General features: G+C 43.6%; 1 protein-coding gene across 2 annotated transcripts; it reads left to right on the top strand.

The window, feature by feature from the left end:
• The first annotated feature begins 1016 nt into the window (after positions 1-1016).
• On the top strand, positions 1017-14613 carry selenos (selenoprotein S). Of its 2 annotated transcripts, none has more exons than XM_084007407.1 (6): positions 1017-1273; positions 7199-7321; positions 12327-12433; positions 12516-12605; positions 13469-13541; positions 14020-14613. In XM_084007407.1, the coding sequence occupies exons 1-6, from the start codon at positions 1171-1173 to the stop codon at positions 14097-14099; spliced, it is 576 nt and encodes a 191-aa protein (XP_083863533.1). In that variant the 5' UTR covers positions 1017-1170; the 3' UTR covers positions 14100-14613. The 2 variants fall into 2 exon arrangements, with proteins under 2 accessions (XP_083863533.1, XP_083863532.1); XM_084007406.1 differs by having other exon boundaries at positions 1018-1273; positions 7196-7321.
• Positions 14614-20562: the final 5949 nt, after the last annotated feature.

The following is a 20562-nucleotide window of genomic DNA, read 5'->3' as shown; positions in this document are numbered from 1 at the left end:
GTGATAACGAGATCATTTTGAAGTTCGGTAAAGTTGGAAAGATATTCACAGAGTCGAACTTCCGGGATCAATAAATCAGAAGTGAAACGTTTTTCAAACACAAATGATGCCTCTGTCTCACCGTAATATCAAAGACTACGAGCTACAAGCACCAAAACCCCGATTTTTTTTACATAAATAAGCCGTCCTGCGAGCTGAACGGAGAACATTGATCTCCATGCACAACCGGCAGCCGGGCGAGTGCGCAGGCACCGTCTGCAAATTGCAAGACAATAAATAACTCCACTGTTATACAGTAGGCCTACAGAGACTCCAAAATCACTACACACATCAAGGGTCAGTTCGAATCTGTGAATATGTTTCCAACTTTACCGAATTTGAAATCTCGCCTATTACGTTTCATTTGTTATTTCGTTATCACGGGAAAACGGAGTAAAATTATCTCGTTATCACGAGAAAACGGAGGAATTATCTCGTTATCACGAGAAAACGGAGGAAAATTATCTCGTTATCACGAGAAAACGGAGGAAATAAAATATATGTATGCATGGCCGTTTAGGGCTTCCGTAGTTTAGGGCTTCCGTATGATGTTAGTGTTTTTATGACACCTGTGTTATGATTGATGACTAAATGTTCCTGTTGGAAGAGAACATGTGTTAGTGTTTGGTAGACATAGTGTTAGTGTATTATTGTATTTTGAAAATTAATGTTGGAGTTTATTTAACATTATGTGATTTTGAGCATGAAATTAACCGTTTTGCCAATTGTGTGTGTTATTGCATTAAGAGTTTAGGAAAATTGTTCAAAGTATTGAAACATTTGTTTTAGCGATCGTAAAAAACTGTAAGTGAAAAATATTATGTAAGATCAACACACACAACGTTGTTGATTACATTGTTAATTACAGCCTATAGTTTTAGTTAAAAAAAACAATCATATTGCACCTGGGACGTCACTTCAAGAGTTTTGTGGTTTCCCACGATACCTAAACACAGCACAATGCCAACACGTCATCCGAAATGCTGCCCTGCGTAAGCTAATGCAAGCAAAGATGGTGGACATGGGAAGCAGTCCTCAGCGCCAAACGTAACTTCGGAGTCGGCAACGCTTGCTGTTCGACACGGGAGACCCCTTTAAAGCTCGAGTCACTCAGCAACTAGTTTGTCTGAAATGGACGACGTGGAGATTACAGACGTCGAGGACGACGAGTCGCCTTATCGCGTGGAGAAAGCTCCCCTCAAGAACCAGGATCTGAATTCGCTGAGCCTAACTGGTAACGTGGCGTTATGACGAGACCCTCTTGTTTAAAGTTGGATTACTTGTGATTCAACTCAATTTACAGTGTCTTTGGTAATGTGATGTTTTATATATAGATATATATGGTGACGATAAACGTTAGCGTGCTCACAACTAGCGGTTAATGCTATTTGTTGTGAACGTTACACTGACGTTAGCTGAGGCGTGCCGCCCAACGTCATTTCCTACCTCGTCCGCAAGGACGTAAGGGGTCCGCAAGCCCCCTTGCGTTGTGTCGACGCGGAAGCATAACTTGGGTTTAAGCATAACTTGGTCTTGGTCTTCAGCATAAACCCTGATTTTGTTTCAATAGCTAGGTATTACAGTCTCATACATACCATACTCTACAGTCTAGAGACGGGGGGCCGCTGGGCCGACCACGTCCCTGTACCGGTTGTGTTTCTGGTGCTTTTGCGATTCTGAATGACGAGAAATAAGCTATGCAGTTGCTGAATCTGTCTTTACTTTAGATCGACCACGTTAGTTTAAAATATTTTCGAGAGCGTTGAGACGGGGCGTCGAGTTGGCCGCTCCTCATTTACATAAAGTTGAGGTTGAGTCTACTTTATGCAAATCAGAGGCGTCCAGACGCGAACGCTCTCGAAAATCTTTTAAACTGACCGTTGTCGATCTAAAGTAGACAGATTTAGCAACTGCATAGCTTATTTCTTGTCATTCAGAATTGCAAAAGCACGGAATGGAACATGGAACATTCCAGCTTCATAATTACATTAAGAAACTAACAATGAGTGACAAACATGTTTCAACCTTTTATTAAACAACTGAATTACTGAACTATTTTACAGTAAAACTAAACATCTTTCTTTTTTAATCAAAAATGATAAAATAAAAAAAATAAGAGCGGAATCAAGTAGAAAAGAAGTAAACACGATTTCAACAAAACTATATAAAAAATATTAAAACTGCGAGCAGTGATAACGGGCCCTCGCATGGCACGTAACTCGGTTAGTGCTACGGCCGCCTGACGTGTCGGACCGCCTGGCCTTGCCACCGCCACGGGGCGGGTCGTCCCCGGCCACCGCCATGTTGCCAGTCGTCCCCGGGCGTCCCCGGCCACCGCCACGGCGCGGGTCGTCACCGGCCACCGCCACGGCTGGCGCCTGTCGTCCCCGGCCACCGCCACGGCGAGGGTCGTCCCCAGCCACCGCCACGGCGCTGGTTGTGGCTAGCCTGAATCGTCGCATCCATCACTGTGTCGTCACGCTCGACTGGGGTGCAAAGTTCCACGACACTGGGACCTTATACGGGTGTAAAAACATGACATTTTATGTCGCCACTAGGTGGCGCTCTGATTGTGAGTCAATATTGCAGTGCAGACGTGTTCAGGGTGGGACTCTCATCAAATTTGAGAAGTTTGAACATGATCAGACAATGCACATTGAAGTTATAACAGTTTAGAGTATTGTGGCGAAGCATGAAATTTTTCCATGTTCAGGGCGCCGTAATTGCGCTCCCGTAGGACTTTTGGAAGACCTTTCGATGATTTTTAATTGTCGAGGCCTCTAGAACAGGCTCACAAAGTTTGGTAGGAATCGGATCAACGGTGTAGGAGGAGTTCGTTAAAATACGAACCCTACAATTCGCTAAAATGGCGTAAAATGGCCCAAAATGGCTGATTTACTGTAGCGCCCCCGAGTGGTCAATTTTAATAAAACTTTCAGGATATGTTCCACGGACATAAGTCAATATATCCTGCAAGTTTCGTGATGATTGGGTTATATATTGTGGAGTTATGTCTATTGATTGCTAGAGCCCCGCCCCTCTGATGTTCATTGGCTAATAACTTCTGAAGGCAACAACCTTTTTCAACTCTTTTCATGCCACTTGCCCAGCTTGGTCTAATGATGAGGCACAGCAAATTTGGTGAGAATCGGATCTACGGTTTAGGAGAAATTAGCAAAAACGTGTTTTTCACAAAATTCAAAATGGCGGAAAAATTCGGTAGGCGGACTTTGGTGTCATAATGTAATTTTTTGTAGAGCATACTTGCCCGCACATGTCTACAAAATTTTATGTCAATCGGAGTTACGGTGTGAGAGGCTTGGCCTAAAAGGCTTGCGCGGCACGTTAGGTGGCGCTAGAGAGCAAGTTTTATGTGGCCAACTATGAAACCTTTAAAATATCAAATTTTTCGCCAGTCCCCATGGGCATGCAAATTTTTTTCAACTTCTGAATATGATAAGGCCCCCAAAAAGGCCGTCGAACTTGCGAAATAATAAAAAGAAGAAGAATCCGTAAGGTTTCAATAGGGCTTCGCAGCCCGACGTTGTCGGCGCTCGGGCCCTAATTAGCATATTGCCAACTGCCTTAGTGGTCATTCCGTGTCATTTCATCAAATTTCTGAAAATCTTCCCACCTGACCTTCTCAGAATGTCCTGAAAAAAGTAAAGTACAAAGACACACTTGTTAATATGCCAAATCCAAAATATTAGGTCTCTATTGTCAACAGTTATCTTATGAAACATCATTGAATGAAGGGTAGTTTAGACGGTTTTTGGCATCATACTCTTAAAAGCCATTTTTTAACAGCAATATCTGGAAAACTATCTCACCTGTGCCCTTCAATTTTCTACAGTGTATATCTGTTACTAATAGCCTCCAGACATGAAATATCAGGGGTGTAGCTCAATGATAACCTAGTATGGTAGGTACTTAAAATGTGGCTTGTTGAAATAAAGTAGTAGATTTGAAGAGTGGCTGAGCCCCCATTTTGGCAGATAAAAGACTTCTATCACTTCTGCCTCTTTCTCTGGTGTTAGCTTAAACATTCTACAAAATATGGTTTCTCTCAGATGATTAGTTTCACAGATATTAAGGCTCAAAAATGGAAGTAAACACATCTTTGCCCAACTTCAGAGTCATATTCCAAAAAACTGACAAGTATCAGGTCCAAACTTACTTTTTTGGAAAGATCATATTCTTGTTAAAATCATATAAAAAAATCGGGAGGGTGTTTTGCCTCAATTTGTCGCAGTGATTTTTTTAAAATCCTGATATTGGTGGGGTTTTTGTGGCCGGTTTTGATACTGCATGTCCTAACAGCCTACCAGTAAACATCACAGGAGGGCAATTCAATTGTTTTTTTACCATTTACCAAAGACTTACATGTGACTAAATGCTACTGATAAATTTAGCCTCACGAAAACATTAAAATGTAGCACAGTTCAGTGTTTCCCCCAGAAAATGTGTTAGTTAAGGTGGTGTCTGTCAGGGGGGGGGGGGGGGGGGGATGATGAGCATCACATTAATAGCTACAGATACTGTAAAACACTACAACGACATATGAGTGCATGTCTTATTTTATGAAGTAAAATATAAGTTATGGGTTTACTCAACAGCTTAATAGTTCATAGAAATTCAGGTAGAAATAGGTTAACTCAGAGTTCCACAGCTTATCAAAAACAATCCTCCCCCCACAGGGGGTGTCTCCTCCCCATGTAAATGATTATTGATTTATGAATGAATTGATAGGTGGCTTATTTTTGGCATATATTAATTTCTTTTTGGCCTGGAGGCAAGGGCGTAACTTTGAGTTGAACATTGGGGGGGTTGAGATTTCCGCCTGTGAAGCAGGTGTATATATATATATCTTTGGAGACTATGGTGGGGGGATTGCGATCCTGTAGGGGGGTCCGGGGGCATGCCCTCCCGGGAGAAAATTTTAAATAATTTCATTTTAATGCATCAATTTGGTGAATTCTGAGAAACAAAATATGACATATCAATTACTGACCAATTTCTTACAAACTGCTGGTACTGATACAAATGTTGACATACTAAATGGGGTTGATGAGTTTAAGCATTCAAGAAAAGATGAAAACAAAAATGACTAAAACACAATTTGTTTATTATTATTATTATAATAATAATAATAATAATAATAATATAAGTGGGTGACTATTCCTCAGCCTTCCTTGGTGTTTTGGTTTTGACTGAAGCCTCGTTCACATACGTCGCCACTCGCCCATCTCTGAGAGACAGCTGTCAATTAATGTGAATGTGTTCTAGTGGAATGTGGTCAGGACAGGCGATGCGATGTGGGCGATCGGAGATAAAATAATTTTAACTTTCTGCGATGTGAGTGAAGCGAGTACCAATCACAATGTAGAATAGAGATGATCGACAGTTGACGTCAACAGAGAGTTCCACAGATAGTTGCCGTTTGAAGTCGCCGGCGGCAGTGAATTTTTTTTTGCCAGCGAGTAGAATTCAGCGAGAAAGCGAGTGGCGAGTAGTGGCGTATGTGAACGGGGCTATACGCACACGCACTGTCGAACTCGCCGGCTGGGGGGGGGGGGGGGGGGGGGACAAACTAACTTTTGTTCAGTAACATGATTTGACTCGTGAGAGGTGGCACTGGAGCCCTAGCAGTAGCTACCTCCTGTTGGGAAGATACTTTTATTCTTTTGCTTTTTTTCGCATGCTTTCTTCATACCACCGCTGATGCGGGGAGAGACCGGAGAGACAGTAGAGAAGCGCAGGTCCGGCAAGGTGGGCGAAACCAAATCTCAGAGCGGGAGGGGGCACAGACAAACGTCACTATTTTTTACTGGTAAATTGAGAAAATCTACCACACTGTTGTGATTATAATGCTTAACATTCAATATCAATAATTATGATATCAAATTGGGTGGGTTGTGGTGGCTGGTTTGGATTATTGGGTGGGTTGCAACCCACCCATCCCCCCCATAAATTACGCCTATGCCTGGAGGCCCTGCCCGGCCTGTACAATGGTAGGGGAAACACTGCGGCGAATAATGCTAGTATATGGATTTTTTTTTTAATCTTTTTCTTTTTTTTTTAAGACGTTAGTTTAGGCGGCAGCCCTTTGTTGTTAAGGCGGCCGCCTTAACAGGAAAGCGCTGCGGGAAACCCTGCAGTTGTAGAGGCAATAAGTCCTTGAATGCGAGTAAAACATGCTGAAAGCAGCTTTTAATGTCTTAAACCATGAACAAACATAGCATAATATTGAAGACTGTACATTTTGTCATACTGTAAGTACATAAATTACACAATCAAATAATAATCTTAATTTGATCATAAAGATTTTACATTACAGTAGAAAAGTCTGGGCCTGGCTCATCTCCAACGAGCCCATTTAGTCGCACGTCACTGATTTTTGGTCGCATGTGCGCCCAAAATGCTCGCACTCTGGAGCCCTGTTCTAGACTTTATGTATAGTCTCCCAAACTAAATGTCTGACATGGGGGATATGACAATCATTACAGTGAATCTTGTGTGTTTGGTGCAGAGGTTGCTGTTTTTTCTGCATGTTTGCATGAAGAAGAGGGTCCATGCTTGACCGATCATTTTGGACAACTTTTCTGTAGAACTTTTTTTTTGGATACTCATTTGGATATAATTTTGTAATATAATAATTCTTAGAATTGTATTTATTGAACATATTCCCGCTGAGTACAACAGAGGATTATTTATGTCTGTTTGGAGAGACAAGTAAAGTCTTCTGTTCTGTTGATTTGTGAGTTTGATCCACCAAAGTTGCCCCTTTTTGAAACAACGACTTCTGAGGTCACAGAATCTCATGGCACAGAATTTGGTAAATGGCCTCATTTATATAGCGCTTTTCTCCAAAGCGCTTTACAAGAATGACTGACATTCACCCATCCATGCACATATTCACACACCAACGGGGGAGTCAACCACGCAGGGCGACAGCGCAGAATTGGTGTAACATCTCTGTTATACTCCTCATTTTCTTGAGGAGTTCAACAATTGTTGTTTGCCTGTCATCAGAGTTTCTTTGAATGTGTTCTTTGTTATCAAACCTTAATTTTAAGTCTTTTTATAGCTTGCATATGTCAAATAAAGCTGTTTTTAAAGGAAGATGCATGATGTGTTTACTGCCCCCGCCCCACAGTAGGAGAGCTTCTGTCCCAGTATGGATGGTACCTGCTGCTTGTGACTGTTCTGGTCTATTTGCTCATCCAGTACCTGAGCAAGAGGAGGTCCAGCCAGAGCAACCGCAGCCCACCCCCACCACAAGGTCAGCACCAGCACTTCCTGTTTACCTGCCTGCTGCAAAATGACTAACACTAAGCCAAATCCAAAAATAGCAATCATTTGAATCAATCCCGAGGTGTATCACATGACATATTAGGCCTGTTTGATTAATTGATTTTAAATCGTAATCGTGATTATGTAGTTAGGACGATGTTAAAAACGTAAATCGTTAAATCGTAAAATCGATTTTTCAAAAAGTTAAACTTCTGCACTTTATTCATTCATTTTTGTTTAATGGACACACCTTAAGATACATGTTCAAGTGAGGTTTTTCTCTTAATCCCAAAGGGATTGTTTGTTGTTCTTTGTTTACAAGAGGTCTACAAGAAGATAACATGGAGCAAAGCCAGATGGCAAAAGTTCATTAATTGTTCTTTATATTAATCCCTTGAGGGATTTTTTGTTTGATAAGAGCAAGGTTTGCACTCAAATCCCAATGGGGAAATTATTTGCAAAATGTTCAATAAAAAAACAGCATATTTGAAATAATAATGTCATAACAGCCCTATGACATATACTTTATAATCATTTATTCAGTAAGTAAACCCCAAACCATTAGGGAAGCAGGGTAATTATTGTAGTAATGTCCATCACTGAATAAAAAGAGCTCCGTTAGCAGCTATTCTTCGATACAACACATGTCTATTAACCCTGCAGGGTGGAAGAGTAAGCAGCAAAAATGATAGGAAATGTGTTTATCCACCATTTTACAGACGCTCCTTCCGATCACTATCTGATCAGAAGCTCAAATGACATTTGCGCTTATAGGACTAGATATTACAATCCCTTAGATAATCAGAACTTGCGTAACATTGTTGAGTGGGGTAGGAGTAAAAGCATCCCTGGGGTCTTCAGGTGGGCACCCTGTTTCACTAGCGTTTCGTTGATGAGCCCACGACACTTCCACAGGGCTCAACGGCGACACCTGGCGTCCCAGGTGCGCCCCCCTCAGCTTTTACCCCTCAATGGTCACTTTGCAGCCCAATTGGGGTCCTTTCTCTTGATCCATAGCCATCTGCTGCTTCGTTCGGCAGCCTCTGACAGTGATTTGACGGCTTTTCGGAAGGCCTGTCCTCGCACTCCCATTCCCTTAAGAAGCTTGGTTGTGGACGTGGCAACGAATCCTCTAGAACCGACCTCAACCGGAAGCACCTGGGCACGCCAGCCGCGTTGTTCTGCTTCGGCTGCTATGTCAGTGTACTTTAGTCGTTTGCGTTCATATGCTTCACCAACTGCAGCTTCCCATGGTACAGTTAGTTCTACAATGAACACAGACTTCTGGGAGGTTGACCACAAGACCAAGTCCGGCCTGAGGTTAGTTGTAATGATCTCAGGCGGAAAGATGAGTTTCTGGTCTAAGTCAACCTGCATTCTCCAGTCCCGGGCAGTGTCTAGGAGGGTTGCTTCCGCTCTTGCAGGTGTCTTTGCTGGGAGTTGTCCTGCTCTTACAAAAGGGGTGGTGTTTGAATGTCTAGGCATTGGGGGAGGGAGGGCATTGTGGGTAGTTCTCCTTCCTTCCAGGGTGATTGCCAGTTGTCTTAGGACCTGGTTGTGTCTCCAGGTATAGCGACCTTGGGACAAACTGGTTTTACAGCCGGTGAGGATGTGCCTCAGTGTTGCAGGGTTTTGGCAAAGCGCACAAGCAGGATCTTCTCCAAACCATTGGTTTAGGTTCTTGGGCGTAGGAAGAACATCATAGGCGGCTCTGATGATGAAGCTGATTTGGCTTCCTTCCATTTCCCAAAGATCCTTCCATGTTAGCCTTCGATGCTCCAGGTTTTCCCATCTAGTCCACTGGCCCTGTTTGGACTGTGAGACTGCCTTTGCACATCTTTCTGCCTCCTCTTCCTGTCGCATCTGAGCAACCACCAGCTTTCTCCTCTCGGTTGATGTTGCCTTGTGCCATGTGGGTCGACCTGTCCCAAGTCCAAACCCACCTCTTCCATGCTGCACCTGTCCTACGATGTCTCCATGCCTGAGAGCAGATTTTGCTTGCTGTACGGCCTCGGACGTGATCCATTTTCTCCCAGTTGCCAGCCTGGGAGCAGCCGCTCGGATCATCTCATCTGGGGACTCGGTCAGGGTCATATTCAGCCTCACTTTGGTGCATTTATATTCCTCTGTGAGGCTAGAGACAGGCAATTCCAGGGCACCGTGTCCATACAAGCCACTTCTTGATGTATGAACTGACTGTCCTCTCCAGCTTCTCGACTTTGGTCATGGGGATCTCGTAGACCGTCAGAGGCCACATCAGGCGGGGGAGCAACCCAAACTGCAGGCACCACAGTTTCAACTTGCCAGGAAGCAAGGTCTTGTCTATGCTGACAAGGCCTTTGATGGTTTCTTCCCTCAGCTGATCACTCTGGTCTGAGTCTTTGAGGCTTGCGTTGTACCAGCGCCCTAAGCTCTTGACTGGCAGCTCTGACACCAATGGAATGGGTGTCTCCTTGATGTGGAACCTCTGGTCCACGAGTTTTCCCTTGACGATGGATATGCTCCTGGATTTGCTGGGTTTAAATTTCATCCGTGCCCATGTAATGTTGGTCTGAAGCTTTCCCAGTAGATTTTTGGTGCATGCGATGGTTGAGGTCAAGGTGGTCATGTCGTCCATGTAGGCACAAATAGGAGGTAGACGCTGTCCGGATTGCAAACGTTCTCCTCCCACAACCCACTTGGAAGCTCGAATGATTACTTCCATTGCCATGGTGAAGGCTAGTGGGGAGATGGTACATCCAGCCATTATTCCCACTTCCAAAGATTGCCATGATGTTGTGTATTCTGTTGTTTGGATACAGAATTGCAGATCTCGGAAGTAGTTTCTCACCAGGTTTGTGATGGTATTTGGGATGTGGAAGAAGTTGAAGGCTGCCCAGATGAGAGAATGGGGGACGGATCCAAAAGCGTTGGCTAGGTCCAGGAATAAGACGTGCAGGTCTCTTCCTTCCCTTTTGGCAGATTGGATTTGGTGCCATATCATGCTTGTATGCTCCAAGCATCCTGAGAAACCAGGAATGCTGGCTTTCTGCACAGAAGTATCGATCAAGCTGTTTTGCTTCAGGTATGCTGTCATCCTTTTAGCAACAATGCTAAAGAATACCTTCCCTTCGACATTCAACAGATTGATCTGCCGGAATTGATCGATGCTTGAGGCATCCTTCTCCTTGGGGATTACCACTCCCCCTGCTCTTCGCCATGCTTTTGGGATGGTTTGCTTCGCCCACGTCACCTTCATTTGCTTCCACAGATAGCGTAGGACGTCTGGGGAGTTTTTATACAGCCTGTATGGAACTCCATTTGGTCCTGGAGCTGAAGCTGCCCTTGCCTTCTTCACTGCTTCCTCGACCTCGCTCCACCTTGGGGGACAGTCGTCCAGTTGGTGTTCTGGTTGAGGAATTGGTGGCATGTCTGATGGTATCTCCCTCTGTTCATATCTTTGGCTGTCTGTGTGAGTTGTTTTCAGGTGGTCCTCCAACTCTCTCTTTGGCACCTTAAGTGACCCGCTCTTTTCCTTTGTGAAGAGACCTTTCACAAATCTGAAGGGATCCTTGTAGAAGGTTGTTCTCGCCCTTTCCTTCCTTTTGCGTTGAGCCCTGAGGTTTTCAGCTCTCCGCAGTCTTCCCAGGCGTCCCTTCAGGTCCGTTTGCAGGAGGTCAATTCCCACTCTTTCCTCCACTGAGGCTCTCTTCCACTGCTTCCTCAAGTCCCGTCTCTCTTTGACAAGGCGCTGGATTTGCTGCTGCCTTCTGGACTTGGGAGGGGTTGTTGGTGTCACGTCCTTCTTTCCGGTCTCTTTTGTTCCGAACCTTTCTGCTCCGTAGAAGTAGATCAGATCGCCCATTTTCTCCAATCTCTTCTCCACTGTTCCTTTGATTCCGTCCAGGAACTTGATCAGGTCTGCATCGATTGTTGCCCACTCTTTCTTGCTGCTGGACTTTGGCCACATTACACGAGGTCTGTGGCCTTGGATGTTCTTCTCCAAAGTAGGTTGCAAGTGACTTGGTTCCAAGTTCTCCGATCTTGTGCTTGAATTACTTTCAGCCACTGGGGTACTGATGCTCGGTGGACTGTGGGTTAAATCCTGCCGCTGAGCTTCACTCGCCTGACTTGACCTTTCTCTCAGAAGATAGTGATCAATGCGAGGTCCCGGCCTCACTTTCTTCAAGCACTTCATCCGCCCTTGATGTATTTTTAGGCCTCTGATGGATGTTACCTTGGACCAGCCACAGCTACATACTTGGCGCTCCTGTCCTTCAGCTGATGTTACTTGATTTGTGCTGATTATCTGGTTCGTCGTCGTGTTAATTCCAGGGTCAGTTACCGTGTTATCAGCCGATGAGTCGTCTTCCGCCCCCGCTCTCGCAGACTCTAGGGGTGTTTTCCTCTTTGGACTTTTCGTAGCAATGAGGGGTGGCCTTTGTGCACTTTTCAAGCGACGGAGCCTGCCATCATGGATAGCTAGTCCATGACAGCCCCGTTGGGGTCTTTCCTTCCTGTCAGTTGTCTTTCCAAGCCGTCACACGGTCTTTCCCTTGTCGTCAGCTGCACTTTCACAGCAGTCACTGGATTTATCCAGCTTTCCATTTGCGCTTATAGGACTAGATATTACAATCCCTTAGATAATCAGAACTTGTGTAACATTGTTGAGTGGGGTAGGAGTAAAAGCATCCCTGGGGTCTTCAGGTGGGCACCCTGTTTCACTAGCGTTTCGTTGATGAGCCCACGACACTTCCACAGGGCTCAACGGCGATACCTGGCGTCCCAGGTGCGCCCCCCTCAGCTTTTACCCCTCAATGGTCACTTTGCAGCCCAATTGGGGTCCTTTCTCTTGATCCTTCTATCTAACATAACTAAGTCTTTATTAACTATGAATTATCCAAAATTATGTTTAATCATATTCTGTCTATTAGTGGGTGTTTGGTCAAGATGATTCACTGCTTATTAGTGACGGCTACATGTCAAGTTTTTTACTTTTTTTTTTTTTCATAAAGATTCTGTGTTATTGACAAGAAGACATGAAGCCATGGAAGCAGCTCGGACAAAGATGCAGGAGGAGCTTAATGCCAAAGCTGACATCTTCAGAGAGAACCAGAAACAGGTGCTGTAGTGAAATAGAGATGAAATGTCTGAAAGAAAGATGACGTCCGACCTTCTGAATGTGTGATGTGTTTTGTGAACAGCAAGAGGAAGAGAAAAGGAAGCAGAAAATAGAGATATGGGAGAGTATGCAACAGGGAAGGAGTTACAAAAGAACACCAAAGCCATCTGAGGTGAGTTGAACCGTCGATTGCTTCCTTTGAATCCGAGGCTTTACTCGCTTGTCTGGACGGATTTTAAGATAAACAGGATTCATTTTATTTTGACACAAGCCTTTTTCAGAGGATTTTCGAGAAGTTCACCATTCACACAGAAGAAGAATATGTTCTTTTTACCTTTCTACTGCCAGGGCTATAATGAAACACAATAAAAGCCCATTACATTATCTGAGATCACTTGTATTGTCTCTGTGTTGTTTTATAATGTTGTACCTGACATCTGTCTCTGCTTCTGTTGTCAAATGACTACTGAACAAAGGTCATAAAGGTGTTAACACATACACACAGATCAGTAGCTGTGTCCCAACCCAGCGTCCATCCTTCAGAGGCTTCATTTGAACACTGAATGAGACAAGTCTGGCCCATTTCAAAGACTCCTTTAAATGTAGCTCAGAAATGTGGCCTTCTTTTCCTGATTCAGAGGATCAAAATGGATCCCTCAAGACGGAACTTATCCCAAGATTCATTGCACAGCGGTGATGATTATATAGTATATATGTATAGCAGAATACACTCTTGATTGATCATTATATAGAAGAATAAAATATGACCTCTGGCTTCCTTTTGAATCAGGTAACTTTAGTTACCTCTTTCTTGTCAACTGCAGCTGGTTGCTAGGCGATGAGAGCAGGAAATCCTCTATAGACCAGACCATCTTATTTCAAAGACTGCTCTTTGGTTTGGCCAATGCTGTCTTGAAAGGACCTGGCTGACATAGACCATGAAGGCTGTATCCTCTGAAGGATGCAGCTGCTGAGCTGGGACACAGCTACTGTGGTCAGTTTAGGTTAGTATCTGATGAATGCTTGTCTCTGCAGACCACTGAAGAGGCCAGCTCATCAACAACACCGTTGAAACCAAAGTCAGACAGGAAGCCACTTCGCAGTGCAGGTATGTACTTATTATTTATTCATCATGTGCTGCTCGATCCTGCTGTTTGTTTTCATTTTAAATGATCCGACATGACCATTTCATCTACACAATGTACCTGGACTACTGGACTTATTACTTTGATGTGTAAGGGATAGGGGTGAAACAGGTCACAAAACCCAGTCGCGGATCGCATCAGCAGAAACAAATTAAGGGGAGTAAATATAACTTTTAGAGATTATTTTGCCACCCATACAGATTGCTAGACATCAGCCCATGCAGATTGTTTTCATGGTTGTTTTGGGCTGTTATAGCAGCTGGTATACAAAGCTCCAGACTATTTGTTTTCACTGCCGTTCCAAAAAATTATTTCAACCAAATAGAACCATGAAGCAGGGTGTGCAGGGTGGCTACCTTGTGATTCACATGTCGCTACCACGGCTTTGTCCAGTTTGGGAGTTGTCCGTGTTTCTGAATCCTGTTCTTGGGTCTGTTTTAGACTACAATCCGCTGGCTGGACAGGGAGGAGGCTCCTGCTCCTGGAGACCCGGCAGAAGAGGACCGTCGTCTGGTGGATGAGGTTAAAGAAGGTCAGAGACATTGGTCTGTAAGACCATTGGCCTCTGACCCTCATGTGTACACTGACTGACTGATTCAAGCTGACAATATCACCAAGTCCACACATTACGGTGTTCTATTCTACTAGGTGTTCAGTTAGCATCCTGTTTGATTTTTTTATTTACTCTCAAATCTCTCAGCAAAGATACTGTGATGTCATTAATCATACTACTAAGGGATAAATACATTTTCTAATTGAAAGCTTGTGATGACGCCATTCCTGTAATCGGTATGTTACCAGCAGGTTTGGCTGATGAATTTCACAGTCAGTGTTTTTTTATCTTATGTTTTAATATTTGTACCACCATAGCTACAGAGGTGATATGACTGCAGCAGCTGTAGCTGTGGACATATGGTCAATTACAAAAAATACTATAATCGGATAATATAGTTAACATAGTTTGGCTCTATTAAACTGTAAAAGGGTATGTCTTTTACTCACATTTTTATGCAATAAAGATATATGGTCACCGGGTATTTGTATTTGTCCAGCTGGGAATCCACAAGCACCTGAAGATGGTGTGAAGCTGCAACATGCTGGGTGTAAGCTTTACTTCAATTCAATTTTATTTATTTACCCTCAATATCACACATTTGCCTCAGGGCTTTACAGTCTGGACAACATTACATTTACATTTAGGGCATTTAGCAGACGCTTTTGTCCAAAGCGACTTACAATGAGTACATTTGTCAAAAGAAAGAAACCACAACGTATCATTGCCGATAAAGTAAGAGCAAAAAAATAGAAACAAGTGTTAGGTCCTCATCTGAGTAAAGTATAGTAGCTGTTCAGCAAGTATACCTCAAGTACAACAGTGCTATGATCAAAGTGCTACAGGTAAGAACATAGAAGTGCTTTTTGGGGGGGGGTCATTTTTTCCAGTGTATACTGAGAACAGAAGCAGTCGTAGTACTGAGCCTTGTGGATGTGGTGGTTGACTGTGTCAAATGCTGCAGTTAGGTCGAGGAGAATGAGAACGGAGGAGTGGGATGAGGCTCTTGCGTCTCACAGGGACTCAGTCACTGTGAGGAGGGCCGTCTCAGCGGAGTAAGCAGTCCTGAAGCCTGATTGATTAAGGTCAAGGAGGTTGTTCTGTGAGAGAGAGGATGACAGTTGGTTATAGGCTGAGTGTTCCAGGGTTTTAGACATCAGCTGTCCCAGGACAGGAAGAAGAAAAAAGTCCCTGAAGAGCAACCTGTGTGTACAGAATAAACAATGTAATAAAATCACAACATGGTCAATCCATGACAGAAATGACACGTATAAGCAGTAGTTACAGCAATAGTAGTAGAAAATTATAACTTCTAATAATAGCAGTGGGTATAATAGAAGCAAGCCTGAGCCACCCGTAAGTATAGGCCTTGTCAAAGAGAAAAGTCTTAAATGTGGGGAGGGTGTCTGCTTCCTGGACTGAAACTGGGAGCTGGTTCCACAGGAGGTGAGCCTGATAGCTGAAGGCTCTTGCTCAGAATTAGAGTGGGTCGGAGATCGACGGTTCAATTGCCGCTCTGCTCCTGCAGTCCACATGTAGAAGCAAGATAATGAACCCAGATTGCTCAGCCATCCTGATGGGCAGGTTGTACCTTGTATAGCAGCCAGTAATGTATGTGTGAATGTTGACATGCAGTGTAAAACGCTTTGAGTGGTCGGAAGACTAGATACCAGAGTGCCAGAGCTGTGAACTGGGGGGTCTTTTTCATGGCAGAACAATAAAAAAACGCTGCTTTCCCTCTAGCAATGGTGACTGTAGGTTGTATGAGGGAGGGACAAGTCCCACTCACTTTTTAAAATCATTACTTTGGACCCCGCCAGCTGTCTGTCCACTCTTCTGTCAACTTATTTGCGGTTTCACTTTCAGTTGTGAATCAGTTCATTTCAGTGTAATAGTTGATTCCCTTATCAGGAGGTTCCTGTTCTGATCAACAGCTGACTGGTCCTCCTGCTTAGTTACCAGGATGTTGATTTCTGTCACTTTAGAAAATGAGCTCTAAATAGAAGCTCAGCTCATGTTAGGATTTGTTAATATCAATGGGAAAGAATATAATAAATAAGGGATAATCCACGACAGTGATGTAGTTTATTGTAGAATGTTCTTTGACTACAGTTGTCCTCCACTTAACTCATTAATTTGATCAACAACAGAAATGAATTGAACATGACATTGCAATTGCATGCAAGCATGAATAGATCCTTCATGGAATGCATTTCTATTCTTTTTGTTTTTTAATATTTTCAAATACTTATTTTTCATGCTATAGCCAGATTAAATTAAACTTTAAGCGAGGGATGGGGGGTAATAGTCGCAAATAAAATGGGCTTGTGTAAACAACTTGGAATGCACTGGGCTCAATGTCATTCTTTCTGAACAAATGCCAGGGATCTACAAGCCACCTTAAGCGTCTAATGTTTTCTATGAGAAGCTTCAGGATGTGCTTAAAGAATGTAGCCGGAAGTCAGAAATTATTTTAATTGGGGATTTTAACATAAACTGACTTGATAAAACAACTTGTAACCACTTGGAAACTTTTACTACTAAGTTTGATGTATCCCTTTGATTAAATGTCCGACCAGAATAACTAACGCGTTGCAAACATGCATAGATTTAGTAATAAATGTGATAGAATTCAGAAAACATAATGTGCCTACAGTTCTATCAGACCACAACCTGATTCTTTTCTCTAGGAAACTGTCAAAACATAGACTTAGTTGTCCATCTAGACCTGAGAAATTGAGATTACCAAACCAAGATTACCAAAGTGTGAGACTGAACATTTTAAACTTGCCCTAAACAACATTACCCATCTCACAAATGAGGATGTCAATGAAAATTGCAGGGTATTTATGGATGTTATTCAAGAAACAGTTCATGAATAAAAAAACTAAACCAACCAAACAGAATCACTTACCCTGGTTCAGTAACACCATATGGTCATAAATGAAACAACGAGATCATGCTCTCAAGACCTTGTGTTAAAAATTAACACTGGGCTAGACAGACAGATCTTTACCTTGTTACGTAATAAGATCAATAAAGCATTTAGGACTGCAGAAGCAAACTATTTTATGAATATAATAAACAGTGCTGGAGGGAAAACAAAATAAATCAGCATTAAACATTAAACAGCTGACAACAAATTGTACTATATGCAGGGAAATTAAGGAGTTGCAGCTGCCTGACAGGGTAACCAATGATCCCAGGGACATTGCAACAGCTCTAAATTCAAGATTCAAGATTCTTTATTTGTCACATGCATATTTATACCTGTACAACAAGCAGTGAAATGTACTCCTGACTTCGCTCCAAGACTGCGCTGTCACACAATTTAAGTTAAGAGACATAATCATATATAAGTTTAAAAACCAGACCATGTCAGGTCATCTGAAATGCTGACACCTAGGTATTTAAAACAGCTCACCCTATCCACTGGAGCCCTGTTGATGTTAAGGGGGGTGTAGGTATGCTGTCCTCTCCTGAAGTCCACCACGAGCTCTTTTGTTTTGCTGACATTTAGCTGGAGACAGTTAGTTTGACACCAAGAAGCCAGACACTCTTCCTCCTGCAAGGAGGCTCTCTCATCGTTGTTGGTAATGGAGTCCAGCACTACTGTGTCATCAGCAAATCTGATGATGGTATTTGAGCTGTGGCTGGCTGTGCAGTCATATGTATATATGGAGTACAGTAGGGGGCTTAGCACACACCCTTGTGGAGCACCAGTGTTAGTAGTTATGGGACTGGAAACATGCCTGCCCATCTTCACTACCTGTGATCTGCCTGTGAGGAAGTCCAGAACCTAAGCACACAGACCGCTGCTTAAGCCCAGGGGCCTCATGTATCAATGTTGCGTACGCACAAAAACGTGGCGTACGTAATTTTCCTTGGTTCCGGGATGATGATGGAATTTTTAAAACGTGGGTACAGACGACTGGGAATGCCGTCTGGACAAGGTGCTTTACTTGCGTTGACCCTCTTCAGTGCCCTGCGCACATCACTCTCTGCAACACTGATCTCTTGTTTTGAGCCTACAGGTGTTAAGCTACGAGTTGTACGACTAGTGATTGCATTGCTTTCAAAATAGCATAGAAAACATTCAGATCATTGGCAAAAGCCAGATTGGCTGAGTGCATCAAGAGCCACCACACACAGACAGATCCGTGACATGGGCTTTAAATGTCGTATTCCTCTTGTCAAGCCGCTCCTGAACAAAAAACGTCAGAAACATCTTACCTGGACTAAAGAAAAAAAGAACTGGGGCCTCATGTATCAATGTTGCGTACGCACAAAAACGTGGCGTACGTAATTTTCCACGCCAACGTTCAGATGTATCAAAAGTGAAATGAGCGTGGAAATGTGCGGTGTCCCACGCAAGCTTCATGGCTGGCGTACGCACGTTTCTACAGCTATTGTTCCTTTGGCGACACTCTGAGGTGATGCTGGGAAACTGTTAATTATGTGAAAACAATTAGTCCTCAGAGTAATGTGCACATCAGAGACACATTAATGGACAATTAACACACACGTGTTTGCAATCATATGGATGGATATAAAAGCATGCGCAAAGTGATGAAAAAATGGCATTAACAATGGTAGCCGTGGCCTTGTTAGAAGACATCGCAAACGGTAACATCAGACGTGAGAGGGTGTTTATAAAACGGGAGGATATGTTAGCAAATGACGACAACTGGCTCATGAGTCGTTTTAGGTTGCCGAGGCCAGTGTTACTGGAGCTGTGCGCAGAGCTGCGGCCGGCCCTAGAAAGAAACACAGCCAGGAGCCAGGGGTTGTCCGTGTCCACACAGGTGCTGACCACTCTGGGGTTTCTGGCAACAGGAGCCTTCCAGAGGGAACTGGCCGACCGGTCAGGAGTGTGCCAGTCCACTCTGAGCCGAGCCATGCCAGCTGTGTGGGACGGGATCAGAATGTCATCCAGGTACATCAAATTCCCATACAATGCTGTTGAACAGGCCAACATTAAAGCGCAATTTGCAGCAAGAGCCGGTTTCCCTAATGTAATCAGAGCTATTGACTGCACACATGTTGCTATAAAAGCGCCATCACAGGACTAATTTGTTTTTGTCAACAGGAAACATTTTCATTCAATAAATGTTCAAATAATATGTGATGCGCAAATGCAGCTCACCAACATCGTGGCAAGGTGGCCTGGTTCAACGCATGACTCGTTCATTCTTACTAATAGCATGGTTGGTACAGGCTGGAGGCTGGCATGGTGCGCGATGGGTGGCTTCTCGGTGAGTAAATGTATCCGTTTAATTGCGCCCCGAATGTAAACCAGCACAATGCCCATTTGGGCACGTGCATTCAAATATGTGCATTTGTTTTTCCCTGGTGAAACTAGAGCGGCAGAGCTATCTAACAAGCCCTTTATTGTCTCCTTGTGTTCAGTATTTGTGTCGATAAACGCGTGCGTAAAGTTGGAAATGTCACACTGCAGTAGCCACGGTGCACTTCTGCAGTCATTAATATAAGTGTGATCAGTCTTGTCAATCCTTGTAATGAAGTTGTTTTGTCCTTCTGTTTGTTTCCCACTAACGGTAGCGTGTATATATATATATATATATATATATTTTACAAAAAGTAATAGTGATTCGTGCGCTGCTCCGACCCCACAGCGTTCACTGCCTCACACACACGCTCCCACTCACATTTCTTTTTTGTGTGTTTATGCCTGATGAGAGGCTACCAAATAATACTGGTCTTCTAGTCTCGACTTCGTTTAAGAGCGTTTCCAGCTCAGACTCGGTGAAGTTGCGCTTCTTCCCTTTACTCATTTTGTAGATCTGATGGTGCAGAGAGGGGAATCCCCGGTGCAGGCCCTATTTAAATGCATTTGCATATTTAAATGGAGGCGTGGACAGGGAGGAGTTTAGCACTTCTACATGTGCGCTCAATTCCACGTTGATTGGGATGTACAAAGGAAAAGTGCTTGGATCCATGCGTACGCACACTTTGATACATCTGATTTTTTTTTGTGCGTACGACAGTTTCTGGATTCTAGCGTACGCCATGTTTCAGTAGGAAATCCACGCAATTCTTAGTACATGAGGCCCCTGGTCTGTTGCTCAGTGGTCCAAAGTCCTCTTTTCGGATGAGAGGAAATTTTGCATCTCATTTGGAAACCAAGGTCCCAGAGTCTGGAGAAAGATTGGAGAGGCACAGAATGCAAGATGCTTGAAGTCCAGTGTGAAGTTTCCACAGTCTGTGTTGATTTGGGGAGTCATGTCATCTGCTGGTGTTGGTCCACTGTGCTTTATTAAGACCAGAGTCAACGCAGCCGTCTACTAGGACATTTAAGAAAACTTCATGCTTTCTTCAGTGGACAATCTTTATGGGGATGCTGACTTCATTTTCCAGCAGGACTTGGCACCTGCCCACACTGCCAAAACTACCAAAACATGGTTCAATGA

Source organism: Eutrigla gurnardus (assembly GCF_963514095.1).
Source record: "Eutrigla gurnardus genome assembly, chromosome: 1".
NCBI lineage: Eukaryota > Metazoa > Chordata > Actinopteri > Perciformes > Triglidae > Eutrigla > Eutrigla gurnardus.
This window is presented reverse-complemented; position numbering and strand designations above follow the sequence as displayed.